Source organism: Physella acuta, unplaced genomic scaffold (assembly GCF_028476545.2).
Source record: "Physella acuta isolate Inbredline_101_S28 unplaced genomic scaffold, ASM2847654v3 ptg000127l, whole genome shotgun sequence".
Classification (NCBI taxonomy): domain Eukaryota; kingdom Metazoa; phylum Mollusca; class Gastropoda; family Physidae; genus Physella; species Physella acuta.
Window position 1 is genome coordinate 16,362 of NW_026731646.1, and position 22,195 is coordinate 38,556.

At 33.0% G+C, this 22,195-nt stretch overlaps 1 protein-coding gene across 1 annotated transcript; it reads left to right on the forward strand.

Moving 5' to 3' along the window:
- Positions 1 to 4,725: 4,725 nt before the first annotated feature.
- LOC131934993 (alpha-amylase) lies at positions 4,726 to 14,053 on the forward strand. Its single transcript, XM_059291268.1, has 14 exons — positions 4,726 to 4,812; positions 4,896 to 5,035; positions 5,265 to 5,413; positions 5,676 to 5,846; positions 6,036 to 6,225; positions 6,379 to 6,478; positions 6,567 to 6,721; positions 7,036 to 7,220; positions 7,352 to 7,509; positions 7,914 to 8,039; positions 11,975 to 12,133; positions 12,265 to 12,347; positions 12,645 to 12,784; positions 13,480 to 14,053. Exons 1-14 carry the CDS (start codon positions 4,776 to 4,778, stop codon positions 13,718 to 13,720), a joined length of 2,034 nt encoding a protein of 677 aa, XP_059147251.1. The 5' UTR covers positions 4,726 to 4,775; the 3' UTR covers positions 13,721 to 14,053.
- The last annotated feature ends 8,142 nt before the right edge of the window (positions 14,054 to 22,195 follow it).

Sequence of the window (22,195 nt, forward strand, 5' to 3'; positions counted from 1 at the left end):
CACTGAAAATATGCCAAATAACATTGGGATCTTAATTACAATCAACATCTATTGTAAATTTCCCATAACCATAGCCAATAACTTGTATTTGAAAGTGTGTTTCCAGAAGCCTCTAGTTGAAAACAGTAGCGTAGCCAGGATTGTCTCATGGAGGGGGGGGGGTTCAAATTTTCTCCAGCATTATATATATATATATATATATATATATATATATATATATATATATATATATATATATATATATATATATATATATATATATATATATATGTATATATAAATTTTCTCCAGCATTTTATATATATATATATATATATATATATATATATATATATATATATATATATATATATATATATATATATATATGTATATATAAATATATATATAGATATATATATATATATATATATATATATATATATATATATATATATATATATATATATATATATATATATATATATATATATATATATATATATATATATATATATATATATATATATGTCTGTGTGTGTGTGTGTGTGTGTTACGGTCAAAGCCCGAAGTGCGGCCAAAGCCCGAGTTGGCCGGTCAATGTGCGCAATGACCGTCAGATCATAGACAGACATACCAGATGGCTACCAAAATAAATAATCCAAATCCTAATGGAAAAGAATTTGTGAATAAAGTTATTTCTGAACTAAAGAACATGTGGCATGAACTCAAACTAGTTCACAGAAGAACCAAGGCATAGTCAATGCCAATGTTCAGTAGAACGTGCCAACTAAGATGTTCAACACATGATGATGACAAGGATGCAGACAAATGAATCAGCTTATTGGGCTGAGAGTCTGAGAGAGAAATGTCTTGCCCAAGTCTCCTTTTTCAAATCTCACGAGGACGTTCGATTGTTCGTAGGGCAAATAATGTTCTATTGATGATAAGGTAAAGTGTTAGCTTTGGGTCTAGAGGACATTACCCCTCCCCCGTCAAATACCCCCCCCCCTGATGCTGAAGAACCCTGCCCTTCATCCCAAAACTCCAACCATATATCTAACCCTACTATCTAATTCTAAACTCAACTCTAAACCAATATTTAACCGTAACATCCTAATTTATTTATAATTAGACATTGGGTAATTGCTCCGAGGTGGAAATACCGGGTGGGGGGGGGGGGGGGGGGGAGGGTATGTCCGAGTGGTAATTGTCACTATTATCGCTCCCTCTAAGGGGGAAAATCTAGTGTGCATCGTATATTTTTTGTGCGGGGTGTTCTTAAAGTCATATACAAGATTATTTGTATTTTACGAAATGACAGCGCGGCATGTTAAAAAATACTGACCGGCTGCGCGACCATGCAGATTATAGGGAATATTAGTCTATATAGCATGTGAGATTGGCGATGTATGCAATGTATGCAAAATAGAATGACTAGAATGAGGTGTAGGCTTTATCACTGGTGACAATCTTTTCTTGGACTTGACAGGTAATTCAATTATATCTTTTCCCCTCTTTTATCGACATTTTTCTACAGAAAATTAAGATCTTTTTCATCAAAAAGCAAGTTGTTTTCATCGTCACTATTGTCTACAAACAGTATTTGCTCAGTATTTTGTTCAGCGATAGTAAATAAAAGCTCTGCCCCTATATGTATTCAACTGCCAAAACACATGCTTAGCGACATTGTAAAAAAAAAATTTATCTCCCTTCCGGACCGTAGGGACATATATGTCCAAAACAAAACAAATTACTCTTTTAAAAAAACAAGTGAAACTATTAGGAAAAACAAATGTAAATATAATACCTCATTAGTAAACCTTTAAAAAAAACCACCAGTTATTTATCTCTGTTACATTTAGTATTTTTTATTATATAAAAATGGTCTAAAGGTGAAAAGTTTCCATAAACATGACAACAAAACTATCTCATATATACTGAAAACAGCCTTATTTAGATTAAGTCTATCATGTAATAATTGTTTTAAAGCAAATTCAACAACTCTATGTTATTCCAATTTCGTTTGGCGATAATTTGAACATTTGGGACACCGGTGTCCCTTGGTCCTCAAAGGGTTAATTAATTAAGAAATAGCTTTTCCTAGATATAGGGGTGAGGCTTTTTTGCCGCTTAAAATCGGAAGAATTTACTCTAGATAGGTAAGTTGATAAATGTAACCACTTATAAAAGCAACCAATTGTATTAAAGCGTATTGTAATATTGTGTAACCGCAAAAAAAAGTAGTGACTTTTATCAAGATGATGTGGGGGGAAGGGGAGGACGCTTTTTTTGCTAAAAAAATCGCGAGTATTCGTACTGGATATTCAACACAGAATATAAACCAATTGCATTAACGCTTAATGGACGAGATCACTAGCCAGTTTTGTACAGAAATGACTCGACTAGTTCTTTGTAGGCTTCTTACGATTCTCTCAACTTTAATGTAAGAGATCAGATAATTTTACTTGATTGCATTACGTTCTTTCCTGGATCACTGTATTTTAAACTAGGTATGTCAAACTGCCGAAAACGGCGTTTTGGCCCGCGTTGCCCAAATATAGTAGCTTTTCACTTCATAGTTTCTATAATAAAAAGGGCTCGTATAGTAATAACCTTGGTACCATTAAAAAGTAGATTTTAAGCCCTCTAGTTATGTGTGAGATTTATAGTTGTTGATATTAAACAATATATCTCATTTACCATTGAAAACTATCACCGAGATGATTTTTCAACGGCGGTCAAGTAACGGATTTTGACCCCTCTTTCATTCAACTCTCGGGCCTTTTTGATCGTTCAACGTTTTTCTTTACTAACACCTGTTAAATGTGCAGAATTGAATAGCCTTTAGTGGGATTCTAAATTTTAAAAAAGCATAATTTAAATGTTAAAAGAACTAAGAAATTTGAAAATTACCATGTGAGTTTTTCATCGTATAAATTTTTTTTTAGCATTTACAGAAAGGTGGTCCTTTTTTCTGTTAAAACACTTATTTTGTGTATCATTTCTGAGCATGGTCAAAAAAGGCCGAGCTCGACAAAACACACTATAGCGATCAATAAAATAGCTCTAGGCCCGGTCGCAGAAAATGGTCGTTTTCTTCGTTAACAACGCACCACGAAGCTTTTCTAAATTGATATTAGCAAGTTTTAGAGGCTTGATAGTTCAGTAAAATAAATAAAAACATGTAGCTACTTAATAAACCAGTTTGTGAGTCTACTGTAGTTTATTTCTTCAGTATATTTTTATTATTAAAGCTATAACGCCGTCAATTATTAGACTTCCACGTAATTTTTCAGCTTCGCCCGATGAGCTTTGTACGGAGTTTGATTTTTACAAGCTTTTAATTAACTCACTTCCTCGTTAGTCGTCAGTCGTCAATCTAGATCGAAACGCAGGAATAAAAATTCGGACACTTCTACTTGACCGATACGATTCACACTTGGCACGTGGGTCAAGACATGAAGACAATGCATTGTGACATTAAATTTGACTTAATGTGAAGCCTAATTAATTTTTTATGAATTGATTAAAATTTGGACCGAATTAGTAGGCATGTCTTTCCAACCACACCACACGCGTCATCACGTTCAATAGCTGCTCCATCACGTTCAATGGCTGCGCCATCACGTTTCAATCGGCGCGAAATGGTTTTTAGTCATGAAACTCTAGTGTAAATAAAAACATGTACAGTACTAAAAACTTTTGCATAAAAAACGTTTTAATAACAAGCTTTTACGTACTAATGCACTAAAAAGTAGACTAGCATGGTTATCTATTTAGCCTATATTTTTGTGTAGCCCTACCATATCCCAATACTTGTTGAACCAGCTATGTATAAATACATATTTATAACATAAAGATACATCGACTGAGGCATTCTAGATAAATGTTCTTACTTTTAAAAGCACTACGGGTTCTAGAGATTAATAATTATTTCAACAAAAATATTTTCTTTATGTGATCCTACCACTGTTCCAGCCACCATTGGATCGCAAATAAATTACAAAAAAAAGGTACAAAATTTGTGTTTTTACTTCCCTTTATAATTTTTTCAAAAAGTGAGAAAAGCCAATTTCAGAGCAATTAATTAAAATTATGTGCTTATTTTTTAGATTTGAAAAAATTGAGTCTGTTCTCTGTGTATGTGTTTTTTGTGTTTAGTTCAAGATGATTGTGTTTGTGACATATACTTTTACAGATATAACCTCTCAAACATAGCACTTTCTTGGTGTTGGAAAAAAAGTTAAAATTAAAAAAAAAAAAACTATAACTTTTTTGCTACTTGAGATATATGAACAAATGTAGTGCCCACTATCTTAGAATCATTAGTTCTTGACATAGCAACTTTCAAAACAGCTCTGGAACCGTTAAAAAATAGTAAAATAGCATATAGTAGGAGCTGGTGGGTGGAAGGCGATACTTGCTGAAATTTTAAGACCTAAAAAAATTAGTATGTTGTATCGAATAGGACAAGCAATCAAATAATCCTAGATTCTATAATATACAGATATATTCACAACCCTATATTATTTGCTTTTATGTTTTCTAAGCTAAATTATACGGCACAACAGCGTAGTTCAGAAAAGTGTTGGATCGACTGAAAAAAATTTGAACAATTTTTTAAAAATAAAATTTAAATTTGACTTTATGTACGGAAATTAGTCTAGAAGTAAACAGCTGTCTTTTAACTTTTAAAAAATGTATCGTTTTTATCTAAAAATTAGGTCATAATTTAAAAAAAAAAAATTATGATAAGAAATTTAGAAAACATTTGTTTTGGAGACTGAATCAAGATGTTAACTTTTACAATTTTAGCTGCGTTTCTTTCTTGTAAGTTTTTTTGCAATATAGTTTTGTTAAATTATTTCCAAAAATAAACATTGAATAATTTTTGTTTCGCCTTTCCTGTACAGTGGTATTAGGCCAACTGCCGTATCATGACCCACATTGTGACGGTAAACAAGTAATTGCTCATTTATTTAACTGGAAATGGACCGATATTGCAATCGAGTGTGAACGTTTTCTTGGGCCTAAAGGATTCTGTGGTGTACAGGTAGTATAATTCAATATTCAGGTTAAGTAGCCTACTACAAGAACTGGTATTCTTTCTCACAGAATGCCACTTAATTTATTCAATAAATCAATGTAAAAATATCGATACAGAGTATACATCATTTAAAAAAGACTATTCATTTATTTAGCAGCACGACAAAGTACTATCTAATATTAAAATGAAATCATTCAAAAGGTAATTCCTTAATTGTTTAAATTACTTGTTTCAGATTTCACCACCTAATGAACATTTAGTCGAACGACCTAATAGACCTTGGTCAGAGCGTTACGCTCCTGTAAGCTATAAATTGACTAGTAGAAGTGGTACTGAAGCAGAGCTAAGGGATATGGTTAGAAGATGTAAAAGAGTAGGAGTGCAGTAAGATTTTTTTGTTCACACAAAAGTAATATGGGGCTGAGGGTGGGGAATGGGTTCAAACACTGAAAGAGTTAAATGCAAAACAAGTACATATTTTTTTTTAAAACTAATTAAATTAAATAGTTTAGTCAAAAGCTGAGGAAAAAAAAAACAAAAAAAAAAAGATTTTTGAAAATACTACTTATAGCTTATAATTATTATAAAAGTGGATGAAGCTAAGTACATAAAAAAATGTTATTTACAATATTTTTTTCTTTGTTAGAATCTATGCAGATGTTGTCATAAACCATATGGCTGGTGTTGGCTTTAGCGGGACTGGATCTGCAGGCAGTCATTTTGACGCAGATAAACGAGAGTTCTCTGGTGTACCTTATAGTATATTAGATTTTAACATGGTTGGAAGATGTCCAAACTCTGATAATAACATTCACAAGTAATAATAGACAAATAATTATTTTTATTTGTTGGATGCATTTATTTTTGCTAAATATAAAATAGGCGTTCGAAGCAATAATTAAATTTTTAATTTACATTTTTAAAATATTACAGTTGCTTGTAATACCAACCAAATTAAATATAAAAAATTGATATTTCTAATTGAATAACATCAAATCGTTTGTAGTTATGACGATGTTAACGATGTTAGAAACTGTAACATGGGAGGATTGACAGACTTATGGCAAGAAAAAGACTGGGTGCGACAGAAAATTGCAGATTACTTGAACAGTTTGATTGACATTGGCTTAGCTGGTTTTAGAGTAGACGCTGCAAAACATATGTGGCCTGGAGATTTGGACGTTATTTGGTCTAAGGTAAAATGAGTATTTTTTATACTGATTTGTTTAGTTACGGTGTCGAATTAAAAAAATATATATGAATAAATAAATAAAAAATTAAAATATAGTTAGCAAATAATAATAGTATAATTGAATTTAACATAGATACAATATTCACAAAATACATAGTTGCATTCCGTAAATGGCGGAAGGCCGTTCATTTACCAAGAGGTAATAGCAGGGGGAGCAGTCCATGCGTCTGAATATTATCATCTGGGATATGTTACAGGTATTGACGGCTTTTATTTGTTTTGTTAAACATAATTAAGTTTTAAAAAAACAACTGTCCAACTGTGGTACGCTTTATTTTTTTGCAGAGTTTAACTATGGCGAACAAGTGAAATACGCTATCAATAATTTTGATAATCTCAGGGGTGTAGTGCATTTAGACTGGGGTATGGCCCCTACAGAACACGCTTTTGTTTTCGTTGATAATCATGACAATCAAAGAGGTGGCCAGCTACATTTTGATGTAAGATTTGTTTTTTAAAGTAATGCTTATATAAATATCTTGTCGAGAAATAAACATTGTAAGTATAGCTTTTTCAATGTTCAGAGGAAATAAGCCTCTACTTTCCGCAATACTAACAGTGATTATTTTTACCTGTTTACGTATTTTAAACTATTAAGTAATATACGAGTGAGTGTAGCCCTAATGTTGTAAATCAAAATAGATAAATAGAAAATATACCATTATTTTTCCTCCAAATATTGATTCTTTTTTTTTTAGAAATTGTACGTATTGCTTTCGACTTTGCTTTTAGAAACCTTTTAACTTTGTTTTAGAACCCTGTCGAATACAAAAGAGCTGTTGCATTTACTCTAGCGTTTAATTATGGCTTCGCAAGAGTGATGAGTAGCTACTATTTTACGGATCGTTCGCAACCTCCCCCACATGACGGAGATGTAATTAAGGATGTAATAATTAACGCAGACGGTACTTGCGGAAATGGCTGGGTTTGTGAGCATAGGTGTGTTTAAATACTTCAAAAAATCCTTTCGCGGTATGGCCATTTAATATTTGCTTTAGCTTTACATATTAAATCATAGTTGGCTATTTCTTCAGATCTTCGGTTAACATTTTACTAACATTTTATTACAGGTGGAAGGTAATCGCTAATATGGTACGGTATAGAAACGATGTACTCAATACAGGAATAACAAACTGGAATGTTCAAGGCGATGTTATGTGGTTTAGTAGAGATAATGTCGGTTTTTTCGCAATGGGAAAAATTAACTTTAACAAACATCTAAATACAGGTATTTTTTTTAAAGCATTTTACTTTCTCTTATGAGATTTTCATAAATCTCGACAAATTATTTCTGTAAGAACTTTTCAGCGAGTTTCTTTAGACGGAAGTAAAGCATTTTACTTCTGGTTTTTCTAGAATCTTCAGTACGATTTCTATTGTTTAATTTTTAGCAATATCGGTTTACTGGAAGCAATTTCTCAAAAAATAAAACATTAATTTTAAAGCACAATTTGTTTTATTGTACATTTAGTGTGCAATACTTCTTTCTACGAGATTTTTTTTATTTTTAAAAGTTTAAGAAATCAAAAAGTCCTAAGTTACCATCCCGGGTAGTTTAAATATTCGAGAAAGTTTATATTATCTGTAGGTTTTGTTAATTTTAAGGATAATGTTTAAAAAATTTTTTTCAAGGTTTGCCAGCTGGACAGTACTGTGATTTAATAAGTGATTGTGCCAAAACAATTGATGTTGACAACAATGGCATGGCAAATATTAGCCCTCATGACGGATTTGAACCCTTCGTAGCTTTTACTACAAGTATGTACTAGTGACGTTGCTATATCCGGTCATATATATTTTGGAATAGGAATAGGAATAGGAATAGGTAGGCCTATAGGTGTAGGTGTAGGTCAGGGGTCTCCAAACTACGGCCCGCGGGCCGAATGCGGCCCGCTAGGTCCTCTCATCCGGCCCGCGGAGATCTTTTTGTCCAAGGACAAAAATGTTTGTTAGAGGTGGCTGAGGAACTTTGCCCAGAAATTTCAAAACAATTACAAAATGTAGCTTTTGGTACAACTACCGTTGCCCACCGTGTTGCAGACATTGGTGAAAACATGTTGACTCAAGTTTCGCAATTTTTCAATTGTAATAGATGAGTCGCTGGACAGATGTTCCACCTCTCAACTGCTTGTGTTTATTAGAAGTGTGGATGAAGACATGAACATAACACAAAAGCTGGCTTCCCTACATAACATGTATAGCACTGTTACCGGAGATGATATATTCAATGAGTTGAAAAAAAACATTTGCTGATTATAACTTCATATAGGTCTTCAAGGCGTAAGCAACAGCTGCCCCCCCCCCCCCGCTCATGATCAAAGACCTCCAGCTGCAGTTTCAGTGGGGATTTTCGGATTTGGATTCAAAGGCAGAACTGAGACGGTTTCAAAACCCATTTGAAGAAAATGTAGCCAGTTGCCCAGATGAACTGCAGCTGGAGGTCATTGAATTGCAAGCAAATGACCTCTTTAGAGACTAGTTCAAAGAAGGACGGGTGGGTTTTTTTAAAAACGTTTTTGACCAAGAAGGCTTTTCTAAAACTTGCATCAAAGTATCAAATTTTGCAACAACATATCATACCTGGTTTAACAAACATTTTCAAAAATGAAATACGCGAAGAACGATTTGAGAACAAATCGGACCTGGAGTGTGTTGTTGGCCCCCGACAGTGTTTCTTTCAGACTTTTTTCTCCGGGGGTGGGGGTTGACGACGACACTTGAAATTTGTATATATTTATATATAATTTATATTTGGGGGGGGGGCAGACATTTTCGGGGGCTGAGGGGCTCTACAACCCTGAAGAGATGCCTGGAAAAAAACTCTGGCCCCCGGACTGATTTTTTTATAGTTAATGCGGCCCTGGGGCTGAAAAGTTTGGAGACCCCTGGTGTAGGTGTAGGTGTAGGTGTAGGTGTAGGTGTAGGTGTAGGTGTAGGCGTAGGCGTAGGCGTTGTTGTAGGCGTAGGCGTAGGCGTAGGCATAGGCATAGGCATAGGCATAGGCATAGGCATAGGCATAGGCATAGGCATAGGCATAGGCATAGGCATAGGCATAGGCATAGGTATAGGTATAGTAGCTAGATGGACAAGTAAATAAAATATGACGTTCACAGGCTCTTAACCTTTCGTGAACAAGAAAATCTAATTCCAATGTAGTCGTTCGCATTGCTATGTTAACTGTTTAAAAAATGATAGCAGCGGTTAATGACCGTTACCGTAGTACAATATTTTTTTTTCAACTTTTTGCTTGTTTTTACTATCTCATATTGTTTAAAAGGTGAATTTACAAAAATAGTGTACTTAAAATAGTGAAACATTGAGACTATATCTGTTTTTAGTGTGATTATCTTCATTATTTATTAAACTTTCTAGCTAGCATAGTTATTTTAAGTTTATCCGTTTGAGCAGACTATGCAAAAAGTCTCACAATCTAGGTAAAAAATTAGCGGTATCGTTACCGCATTTTAATGTTCCATTGTTTTATACGAATAGTCACTAATTTTTTTTTCTTAAAGAATTTTATTTAACAATTAAACTAGTAAATGAGTAGATACAAAGATAATAAATTAACCTTTTTAAAATAGTACAAATTATATGAATTGAGCTAATATGATGTTGCCTGAATTGACTGAATTAGGTATAAGATAACACAGTTGAAATTAACTTATAAATAGAATGATTTAAAACTAAAAATAATGACACTATTTTTGATTTGAGTAAGACTAAATGATAATAATAATTTCGCTGTCTATCTATCTATCTGCGTATCCATCTATGTATCTGTCAAGAACGCTATAGAGAAAACACAAGCAAAGTAAAAACATATATAGTAATGTGACGTCACATGGAACATATAGTAGAAAATAGTCTACAGCCGGAGAGTGCACACAGTAATATGACGTCATTGATTCTAAAAAGCCAATTTTTGTCTAATCTTAAAAGTGCAGAGTTTTTTCATGCAATTCTTTGGGTAAGGGACAAAGCCCCTCCCTCCACCTAAGAACATTTATGCCGCCCCCCCCCCCTCAAAAGAAATGACGTCATCGATACTCCATAATAAAAACACTGATATTACGGCCTAATTAATGTGTCTAATATTTAGTGTTTTGCGTGAAGAGTTTCTTTCATGCATCTCATCTGGTAGTGGCGAAGCTCCACCCCCGTTCTATGCCGAACCCCCACCCCCCCCCCCCACCCCCTTCCCGCCTCAAAGAAATGACGTCATCGATACTCCATAATAAAAATACTGACATTACGGCCTAAATTATGTGTCTAATGTTATACGTGTTTTGCATGTAGAGTTTCTCCTGCTAGGGGGAAAGCCCCTTTACCCCTCGCACTCCCAACCCCACCCCCATCCCCCCCACCCATCCACCCCAAAAAAGGCGTAATATAATTTATATTGAAAATATATACTTTTATTTATTCGCCCCTGCATAAATTCAAGTGCCCCACCCCCAGAAAAAAAAGCCTGAAACACTGTCTTCGAGAGTAAAATTTATCGGTCGAAAGTAGGAAACAGGCTTATAAAATTTTTTGGAAAGGGGCGGACACTGGTGAATATATGTTTTCTATAAAAATTATATTTCTTTGAATGGGACGGTAGACGTGCTTTAGAGTGCGGAGCCCCTCCACCCCCCCCCCCTAAATGCGACTTAATTCGTGTTTAAGATTAGGTGTAAGGTTTAGGAATTTACATCGACTATGTTTAGTATCTGTATGTAGTAACTACACGCAGATCAAGCTTAATTCCGGTTAAAATGCCAATTCTGGTGAGAAATTTTTATTTCGATTTAAAGAAAAAAAGACAACACTATCAACCTAGCACCCGTTGTATCTCCCTCAACGGGCCGTTTTATCTAGTAATATAATATTTTATGAATGGTGGAAAACAGACGAACGGGATAATTTTTCAAGATTGCCGCCGATTGTCACCAAGATTTTTCCACCAATTATTTAGTGGAAATGCATATGCCTATTTATTTTAATAAAGCTGTACAGAAATTACTTTCTAACGAGTATTAAAAACGTTTTTTAAGCGAAGCCCCCCTCCCCCTTTCTTAAATAATCACACTGAATTTATGCTTTCGTAAGACAGATCAACGATGTGGATGTATCACAGATTTTTGTAAGAATATGTCCATTCTACCGTATTACTAGTACCACAATGTCTATGCTAACCTTACGCCAGTCTAACGCTACTTCTAAATTTTAATTTACTAACTAGCTCTAGGATGTAGTCTAAATATAAGAATGTACTCACTTTTGTTAAAACAATCACTACTATAATTGTGGCTTCTTTAATATTTTTTTTACTTGCTTCTTTGCTACTGTGTCAGTTAAGAATACCAAATTTCCCATTGCCAATCGGCTAAATATATAGCGTATTAATATTTCAATCTGTAGTTCCATATCTTATATGAGCTGGTCACAAAAAATATAGGCCTATTAACTCTGAACAGTTCAATTTTCTTAAAATAGTGTTGCAGTTCTATAAGTGATAGGCTTTGAAAATAATGTGAAGACAATTTAGCAAGATCGGCAAAGTTCACCATAATATTTCCGTACTGACATGTTTATTAATGTATAAAAACAAGTAATATATAATTGCCGATGAAATTACGAATTTATCAATAAAAATGATAAAAATGTTTTCGGAAATCTTGATTGAAATTTAATTTAATTATTTGCAGAAAGCAAGAATGGTGCAAGAGTTGTGTTTCCTCCAGAACCAGTGCAGTTGATTCCCGTTAAAGAAGACTTCAAGGAAACAGTTATTATCTTCTTAGCAAAACTTCCATCAGGTCAGGATTTATTTGTTCGTGGCGGAATAGATCACAAAAAGAGGACAGGCAAGTATACCTATAAAAAAGCATTATTTGATTTTAGCCAAGAAAAAAAGCTTTTATAATTAAACAATAAATAACAATTTAGTATTTCAGGAATTTTAAACGTCGTTATTCAATCTACACATGCTTTCCAGGATGTGAGACTGATGCAAAGTATAGTGCTTGCAGTATTCCAATACGTCACGTTCCTTTATTTAACTCTACTAATTTTAATAAGGTAACTTTTGTTGAAAAGTATATGTATATATATATATATATATATATATATATATATATATATATATATATATATATATATATATATATATATATATATATATATATATATATATATATATATATATATATATATATATATATATATATATATATATATATATATATATATATATATATATATATATATATATATATATATATATATATATATATATATATATATATATATATATATATATATATATATATATATATATATATATATATATATATATATATATATGTGTGAATATAGTATAACAATTGGGCCATTGGAGATAATTTTCTGGACTGGTATGGTTCTGAGTTAAATCAAGGTGAATTCAAACAACAAAGAGCTTATGGAACGCCCTTATATCTTGGAACAAATGTCACCAACATAGAAAACTACCATACGTAAGATATTTTATATATATTACAACATTATCGTAATGTAAATGTAGAATGTACAATTATTATAATGCACAATAATTTATATTATGATAGATTATGAAAGATTTTTTTAAGTATAGAACTTTATGAAACACTATAGATTATCAATTTAATACTTATCAAATAAATAAAAAAAAAAAGTATTTTATTCAATAAATTGAATTAAATTAAATCAATTTAAAAATAGCTTAAAGTATAAATAAATAAATAAATAAATAATTAAATAATTAATTAAATAAAAAAAAAAAAAAAAAAAAAAAAAAAAAAAAAAAAAAAAAATAAATAAATAAATAAATAAATAAATAAATAAATAAATAAATAAATAAATAAATAAATAAATAAATAAATAAATAAATAAATAAATAAATAAATAAATAAATAAATAAATAAATTAAATAAATAAATAAATTAATAAATAAATAAATAAATAAATAAATAAATAAATAAATTAAATAAATAAATAAATAAATAAATAAATAAATAAATAAGATAAATAATATATATATATAGAGAGAGAGAGGTTTATAGGTCGCAAGCTTTGAGGTGTGTTAGTCTATGTAAATTATTTATATTTTTTATCTTATTTGTTTTAGTTTTTCATTTTGTGCTGTTTCGTTAAAACAACCTTATTTGCTGTAGAAATCGTGGTTTTTTTTCAGTTTTGATTCCGATCTTTGGATTGTATCCGTTGAAATGGATTGTTCCAAAACAGAAAATACATACTTTGAATTAAAAGGCATGATCAACGGTGTTTGGGAAAAAGATGTACCTGCAGATAATATTTGTGGTGGCAATGCATCAGGGCAACCACCGTATTCAAGCAATAACCACTGGGCAAGATGTGGTTATCTAAATATATTTCAGTTGGATAAAGAAACATGCTTTTGCAACACAATTTGAAAGTTTTTACAAACAATATAATTTGATTGAATTTCCTTAAAATAAACTATTTTAACTATTTTTTCCCCATTCGAAAAAAGGTAATTTAATTTAATCTGCACTTTCATGTCTTCGCGTCTTGTTTTCATGTCTTGACCCACTTGCCAACTTTGAAACGTATCAGTAATAAGTACCCGAATTTCGCTCAAGTATTTCGATCTCTGACGACAGATACACAGCGTTTCTACACTCTGACGACAGAGGAAGCAAGTTAAATATAAGTTTGTAAAAAGTTATAGAGAAATAATTGTTTCCTAACGAATGTAAAGAGAAATTAATAAAAACGTTTTAACAACAAGCTTTTAAGTAATAATGCACTAAAAGGAAGAAAATAAATTATACAATATAAACTATAATGAAAAACACAAGTCACTTTAGTATCTATTGAATACCTTTACTTATATTTAGGAAGGGAAATACCTTTTTTCTTTATAGTTATTATAGTCGTGTATAATTTATTTTTTAGTTTTAATGCAATTAAAACGTTTTTACTTTCTCGTATACAGAGTATATAGAAAGTGTAGGGTACTTATATTAATCGGGCAAAAATTCTAAATCCAGAATTATTAACATTTCGTCGGAAAAACTGGACTGCAATTCTGTGTGTCTGCAAACACGATAACTTGAGTACCGTTACGATATGTAACCTGAATCTAAATTAAAAACGGAAACATAAATTTATCCGGTTACGGACATTTTAACTGGTTACGGACATTTTAACTGGTTACGAATATTAACTGAAAGCTGAACTTTATCCGAAAGACGGAAATTTGACTCAAACGGACATTTAAACGCAACCTGAAAATTAACTGAAATTGAAACGTTTAAAGTTAATTTTACTGGAAAACGACGGTTTAACTGGAAACTGAAATTTAACATAAAATAAATAAACTTTTAAGTATTGATGGGATCACTTCAGGGGATGTTTCTGGACAATTTTTTTTTCGTAAGGGGTGCGACTTTTCGGTATCTGCTGTATATTTGAATGTCGGATGCAGTACACCGTTCAATCAAGTGCTTTCGGGAGTTGATGAGATACTGCCTGGAAAGTTACCGCGGGAAAAAAATTTCAATTCCGTTCGGCAGGGTGCGATTTGGCGTCCCAGGTTTTTCCGTGTGTGCTATGGCGTCTACGTTCGTTTTAAATAGCGCAATATACTATGAATAAGATGAGGCGTTAAAGTGGCTCACTAAATTGAATTAGGCGCCCCGGTAGGTTGCTATTTGCCCCGGGCTATTTTTTGTCTTTATTCTAACCCCGTTGGGACGGGCTCGATAGTATAGAATCAAAGTATGTATATATATATATATATATATATATATATATATATATATATATATATATATATATATATATATATATATATATATATATATATATATATATATATATATATATATATATATATATAAAGTATGTACATACGCATGTGTATAGGTATTCATATATATTTGTTTTTATGTATTTTATTTATTTACGTCTCCCCCCCCCCCCATACATCAGGCATATTTTGCAACGTTAAGTTAATGTAGCATCCCCCCACTCCCCCTCCCCCCCCTTATGGATCGCTTTTAACTGTACTAACGATTTTTATCTATAGTCGTTTATAAATACACCTTGATGTAGCAAATTTTCTATATCAATATCTGGTTTACGTCATGGTGTCACCCCCCACCCCCCCCCCCCCCTCCACCCTTGTCGGAATGTGTCGAATTTGCTCTTAAAAGAATATTTAACACTCTAATTAATTAAGTGGAATATTTCTGTATATATTTTGCTTTTTTTTTGCCTTAGTGTCACCCCCCTAAATGGTCACCCGGTGCAGTCAGCCACCCCCCCCCCCAGCCTTGCTACGCCTCTGCTTTATGCATTACTACATCTACATCTTTCATCATATTGCCATGAAACTTTGGGACGTTGTTAAGAATAGCCCCGGAAAGGTTTCTGCGAAGAAATTTTTTTCGCAAGGGCGGCGACCCTACAGGGTTTGATTGAACATAGGAATAATTCTCCTGGAGAGATTTCTGCCAGAGAAATAATAACGATTTTGCAAGATCGTCGCCCCAGCAGGGTTAGATCGAACCCAGGTCAAGTACCACTGATCTAGATCTGGTGAACGGGAAAATAGTCACAGGGAAAAAAAACAGAAAAAAGTCACAATTTATGCTAGGAAAAAAAGGCATATAAAAAAGTCACAAAGGATAAATTTTATCGGAAAAAAGTCACAGAAATAAAGTCACAGAAAAACGTCACAAGAAATATTTTGATTTAACTGTCGAGAATAGTAAAATTTTGGGTGTTTATTGTTGTAGGTTCTGTTTTTTTTTGTAACATATTTGTAAACCTTAAAAGCATCAGTGGCGTAGCGAGGTCGGGTGTCACCCGGTGCAGCACTTAATGGTGTCATCCCCCAGAGGCGTAGCGACTCTTCCCGGGGACAAACTTTCAATTTTCCATTTGCACCCCCTCCCCTCAAACTTTCGATTTGCATCCGCCCCCCCCCCCCTCAAACTTTCGATTTGCACCTCTTAAAATACCATTTTACACTTGAATTAATCACTTGATTAAGTGGAATTATCATTTTTCTCTGCTATTTTTTGCCTTGGTGTCACCCCCCTAAATGGTGTCACCCGGTGCGGTCCCCCCCCCTAGCTACGCCTCTAAAAGGCATTATGGTTTATAACAATAATAATTAAAATTAATTTAAGGTAATTTACAAAGAAACCTCAACTTTTGTTACCTATTTAGTTAAAAAGGGTCTTGGGAAATTGCGAGGCGCGAAATGGCGAAGCAGTACCCTACGAGAAGTGCGCGAAAAACGTCTGTCACGTGACATTTATGCATTTTACCACCACCCAAAACTTATGCAGATTTACCGTGATATTTGATGCACACAAACATATATTTTATTGTTGCAAAATAATTTTGCCTCATTACATAGCAGAATGAACCAACCGGCGGATTTGTTGTATTGATTTAAATAAAAACTCAAAACAATAAAATATTTAATATAGGTCATGTCACATACCACACACATTTTCTTTAGCGATAATAGTTAACTAATTAATTAAGTAATGAGATTAAACATTTCCTGTATAAATTATTTTTAGGAACAGCTACGTTGTTACAATACCATCTGCTCCCTTTCTTGAAGTATTGCACTCGTGAAAAAAAAATCGAGTTTTTTGCAAATATCGACGTTTTACACCTCCCTTAGTCGGAAAAACATAGTTTTGAATCTTGTCCGTATGTCCAGCCGATCAAACACTATTTTCTATGTGAAATAAAGATGACTTTTTAGTAGATAGGTAGGTAGGTTAGGCAGGGCGTTAAGTATGTAGGTAGGTGGGCTTAGGTGGGCCTCACTCGGTATAGTGAGCGATTATAGTAGCCCATCATATTCATAGCGTTTCGCAATTATTAAAACGGACGAAGGTACCATAGTACTCACGGGAAAGTTAATTAGAACCCTGCCAGGGCGCCACCAAATCGAAAAATATTTTTTCGCAGAAACTCCAAAGGGTTATTAGCGATAGCTTCTCAAATTTGAAAGGCAGACCAGCTGGCAAAAATTGGGGGAAAGAAACCACAACCGGAAATTTCGCTACACCCAAAAGAAATAAAAAGAATAATAAAAAACAAACAAACGCAAATGTGGTCTGACACACACCCTCAATACAATAAAGATGACGGCTATTATAATCTTACACGAAAACAACAAGAGGCCACAACAGACTAAATCAACACATGCACAGAAAACTGAAGGTTGGGTGTGGCGAAATGTGCCCTTAGGGCAAGGCCCCGGAAAATTCGGAGCACGTACTTCAGGAATGTACTTTGTATAGCCAGGCACGAGTCAGACACTGGCCCCTGCCCACCCCACTCAGGGAAAAATTATATGGGGCACCTGCCAAACAGGAGACCACAGTCCGGTTTGTTCACGAAGTTGGACTTGTTGTCTGAATCCTCCACCATATTCACAATTAAGAACGAAAAAGAAGAAGAAGAAAGACAAACGAATGAAATGTTTGGTAATGCTAAACACACTGCCGCCTAGACGCACCAATGCTTCTTGAGTGTACGTTAATCAACCTCTGTAATAGTGAGGTAGAACACACATCTGCGACCGCCTACGTGTCAGAGACACGTCCCTTGGCGCTTCAGTGAGCCACTGGTTACACTACTGCAGGGGTTCTCCTAATTTGGTTTAATTATCAAATGTCGTGTGCCACCGTGTCCCTATTGTAGAGTGTTCTTTAAAAAGAAAGTAGGCACTCCCGGTAGAACAAGAACCCTCGCTGTCGCCAACTGCCAGGGCACCGGTGGGCGCTCATTATTCTACTTTACAGTTTTATGGCGATCCGATAAAATATGTAGTAATTCATATAGGACAAACAGACAAACATACTTTCATTTCTATAAATATAAATAGATATATATACTTTAACTAGTGTCAACATACCCGCACCCGGAAATTTAGTCACAATTTTCTTTGTTTATTACAAAACTGAACAAGATGCAACAAATACTTTTAACCAAGAAATTGAAGAAGTAAAATGAACGCTATACTTTTATTGTTTTTAGATATAGAGTAGTAACAGACTACAGACAGATCCTAACTCGCGACGAGGTACACATTTTTATTAAACACAGATCTGGGACGAGTAGCTATGTATTCTGTCCTATGTAAGACACATTTGTAAATGTCACAATATGGGCATATATATAATATAACAATAGCTTGTCTTCGTGCATGACGCTAAAATTTGGCATCGACACCAACGGCCTACAAGTTTAAATTTGGTCCTTCAGAAATGTTTGAAGTCTCTAGATCAAACATTATTTTCTCTTTTATGCGCCCTATTTCGTCTGAAAGTCTAAAAACAAAATCACAAATATATCTTCTAGATTTGTGAGGTCTACAGATTAGGTCTTTGGCAGTTATCTAAGCGCTTGCGTGTTCTGACTCAGTCTTTTCTTTTTCTATCGACGCCTTGTGTAACATGGGATTGGGTTTTTAAAGCGGCATCCAGTGTTGTTCCGTATTGAGTACACTGGATTAAAAACTCACGTCTTCAGATGCATTAAGATGTTTAACCACTAATTAATCAGAATAATGGGTCAAGATTTCAATCCTTGGTTTTGGGACACATTAGTTGCCGAATAGCATAAGGACTGTACCTTGATGCGGGCGTATTTATTGTTGCCCATCGTAATCATTGAACTCCGCAACTGTTGGTTGATGGGGCTTCTTCAATGTTTTGATTTGCCATAATGTTACTGATATAATGCCTTTACGGATTTATTATTACATATAATGCAAACTCTTGCAATAATAAATACTTTAAAAAATTGAATATGCCTAGTTACCTGAGGATGAAACTAGGAACAGTGTATATCGGCCATGAAAAATGATTAATATCCCTTGTAATTGAACATCAGTCTCTTCTTCTTCGTTCTTAATTATTAGTGATGGAGGGGATCGAGATTTATCTGCCAGTGTGTTTGAACTCGAGACTTTGTTCGATTTATCAACCATGAGGTTTGCCGACTCGACCACGCCTCCAACACAATTAAGCGATACGTGTCAACTGGTTATGCGCCATTGAAGCCATTGACTCCAATTTCAGCATGCTTTTCTTTTTGGATTTGCTTCCATAGCCTTTGTTCAACCAAGAACAAACTACAAGGCGGCAGTTGTTTAATTTTGGAGTTGTCTCTCCTAGAAGAGTGGCTGCCCCCAGCTAACGAGCACCATCTGCCCGAATGTTCGAACTCGAGACTTTTCGGTTTAGCAACCATGAGCTTTACCGACTCGACCACGCCGACCCCTAATCAGTTATACTTATGAAATCTGGATGGCCAAACACTCATAGATATAAAAAGCAATTTACACATAGATTAGCATGAAAACCAACCTCTAATTAGTGCCATCCATCATAGTAGTAGCATTTTCGTTAAGTTATAGACACAATCCAAATTAATGTTTTTTGATGATTTACATACTATTTTTAAATTAGATTAAGGAGAGTAGAGCAATAGGGAAAAGTAATCATATATATATATATATATATATATATATATATATATATATATATATATATATATATATATATATATATATATATATATATATATATATATATATATATATATATATATATATATATATATATATATATATATATATATATATATATATATATATATATATATCTTCAAACCTTCTTACGTAAGTACAACCCCTACACTTTTTAAAAATAGTTTATTTTCTCTTATTTTTAATTGTTGTCAATTGTTCATCAATTTTATGAAAGCTTAATCGTTTTTGTTAATGGTAACGATTAATGATGCTAGATTGAGCAGTTAATTTAGAACAGGAAAGTATATTTTCTCATGGTGTGGGGCAATTCCATACCATATAGTTTGGTATTATTTTTGCTGTACCTATATTATTTATTATAATTTATGCAATAGTAATTAGACTTTCTAACATTTAATTTTGTTCTCATTTCAGAATGGTCAGCAAATATAAAGGAATAACGTCAGCCTATGACAAGAAGGTAATGAAAGCTGCAGTTGAAAAGGTCTCTTAATGACAGCAGAATTCAGGAGGAAGAAACGGAGGCTTTCTCTTCATCCTGTGATGAAAGATGGTTACCCAAAGGCAAAATTGTTTCCAAAATATTGTATTAATTATTGTCTACTTAAATTCTAATAAATCAGTGAGTTGTACAACATAGAGGGTATTATATTTGTTCATCATTATATTTGAATGATAATTGAAACATATTGTGGTTATCTAATGTAATTAATCTACTGAAACAGTTTTATTGAATCATATTTTATATTTTACCTCACAGAGATTGATGTTTAAGCCTAAAGAGGGGTTAAATATTGATAGTCTACTTCATTAATATCCAGACTTTTTTCTCCGGGGGGGGGGGGGGGGGCACTTGAAATTGGGGGGGGGGCTGTAGACTTTCTTTGGGGGGGGGGGGGCTCTTGCTAGTCCAAAAAAAGAAAGTATCAAAATATTTTGCCTTTATTTCATTTGCAGAAAAACATTCAAAGCAATTCAAGCCAAGAAAAAGCTGGATAATTGATATTGGGAAATACTTCCAAACTTATTTGAATAATTTTGCTGTTGGTGAATACCCAATTGTCTTATTAAATATATAAATTTATATATATACACACAATTCCTTATATAGAATTTCTTAAAATATTATATTATAAAATTTAAAAATGAAACAAGAATTCATTAATTTTTTCAAACCACATCATATATTTTTTTCTTCTCTAATAAAAATATTCCTCACATTGTTTGTGTCAAGTATTTTATTTTTATTTATGCAACACTATATTTTATTAAATATAAATTACTTTTATACAAATTCTTTTGAAACTGTTTTTTTTTTATTGATTTGTATCATTTTCTTTATTTCTGAAAAATAAAACTTTGAGAAACCCTTTTTTTTGTTTCTTTGCAAATTAATAAACATAAATACCTACCAGGCTTAATAACATTAATCAGTGGCCTATTGTTAGTAGTAAATTGTATACTAATAAATGAGATTTCTCCTGGCGATCTTGTTCTGAATACCTTCAACTGTGTCAATGTTGCTACCAACTCCAATAATTAAAACTGAAGCCATTTACTATGAAGGAAACAATTGACGGGGACAAGGTACCAATCATGATGTCCAGTAGAGGGTTAAGAAAGTATCATTATTAAACCCCTATCAATATTAAATCCCTCCTTGCCTACGCCAATACTTATATGCATATTTACGTTATCGGAACTTACTGTATTGCTTATAAGTCGAAAATGTGAAAAAGACAGCTTTAACAGCTTTAACATTACTAGTTTAAAGAATAACATTCATTTTAGCCGAAACAGGTTTTTTTCTAAATTCATTAGAAATTTGAATACCTACATATAGATTTTTAAAATATAGTCTAAAATAGTATTCTCTTTATGAACTCACACTGACCCGTCTATAGATACGGGTTTTTTCTCCCGCTGACAAGAAAAAGATTTTTTAATCTATATAGGGCCTCTATAAAAAAAATCAAAAAATTTAAAAAATTTTAAAAAATCACAACGTTCGTGATATTTAAGCTTCTTTAGTATAACTAAAAAAAAAAAAAAAAGAACCTGAAACTGTGTGTCGCATTTTCTTCTCGCAGTTTACCTCGCCATTTCGCTTTTCGAGCCTCGCAATTTCTCGGAAAAATTTAATTACAAAATAAATTTATACATATTGTATTTTGCATTTTTTTTTTTTTTTTTTGTCGTAGGCCATTTCTTGGTCGGCTTCACTCAGCAAGGCCGGCGCTACCTATAAGGCGAACTAGGCGGTAGTCTATGGCGCTATCATAGGGGCAGGAAAAAATGTGTAATCGCAAGTATTAAAAAGTGCTTTGTAATT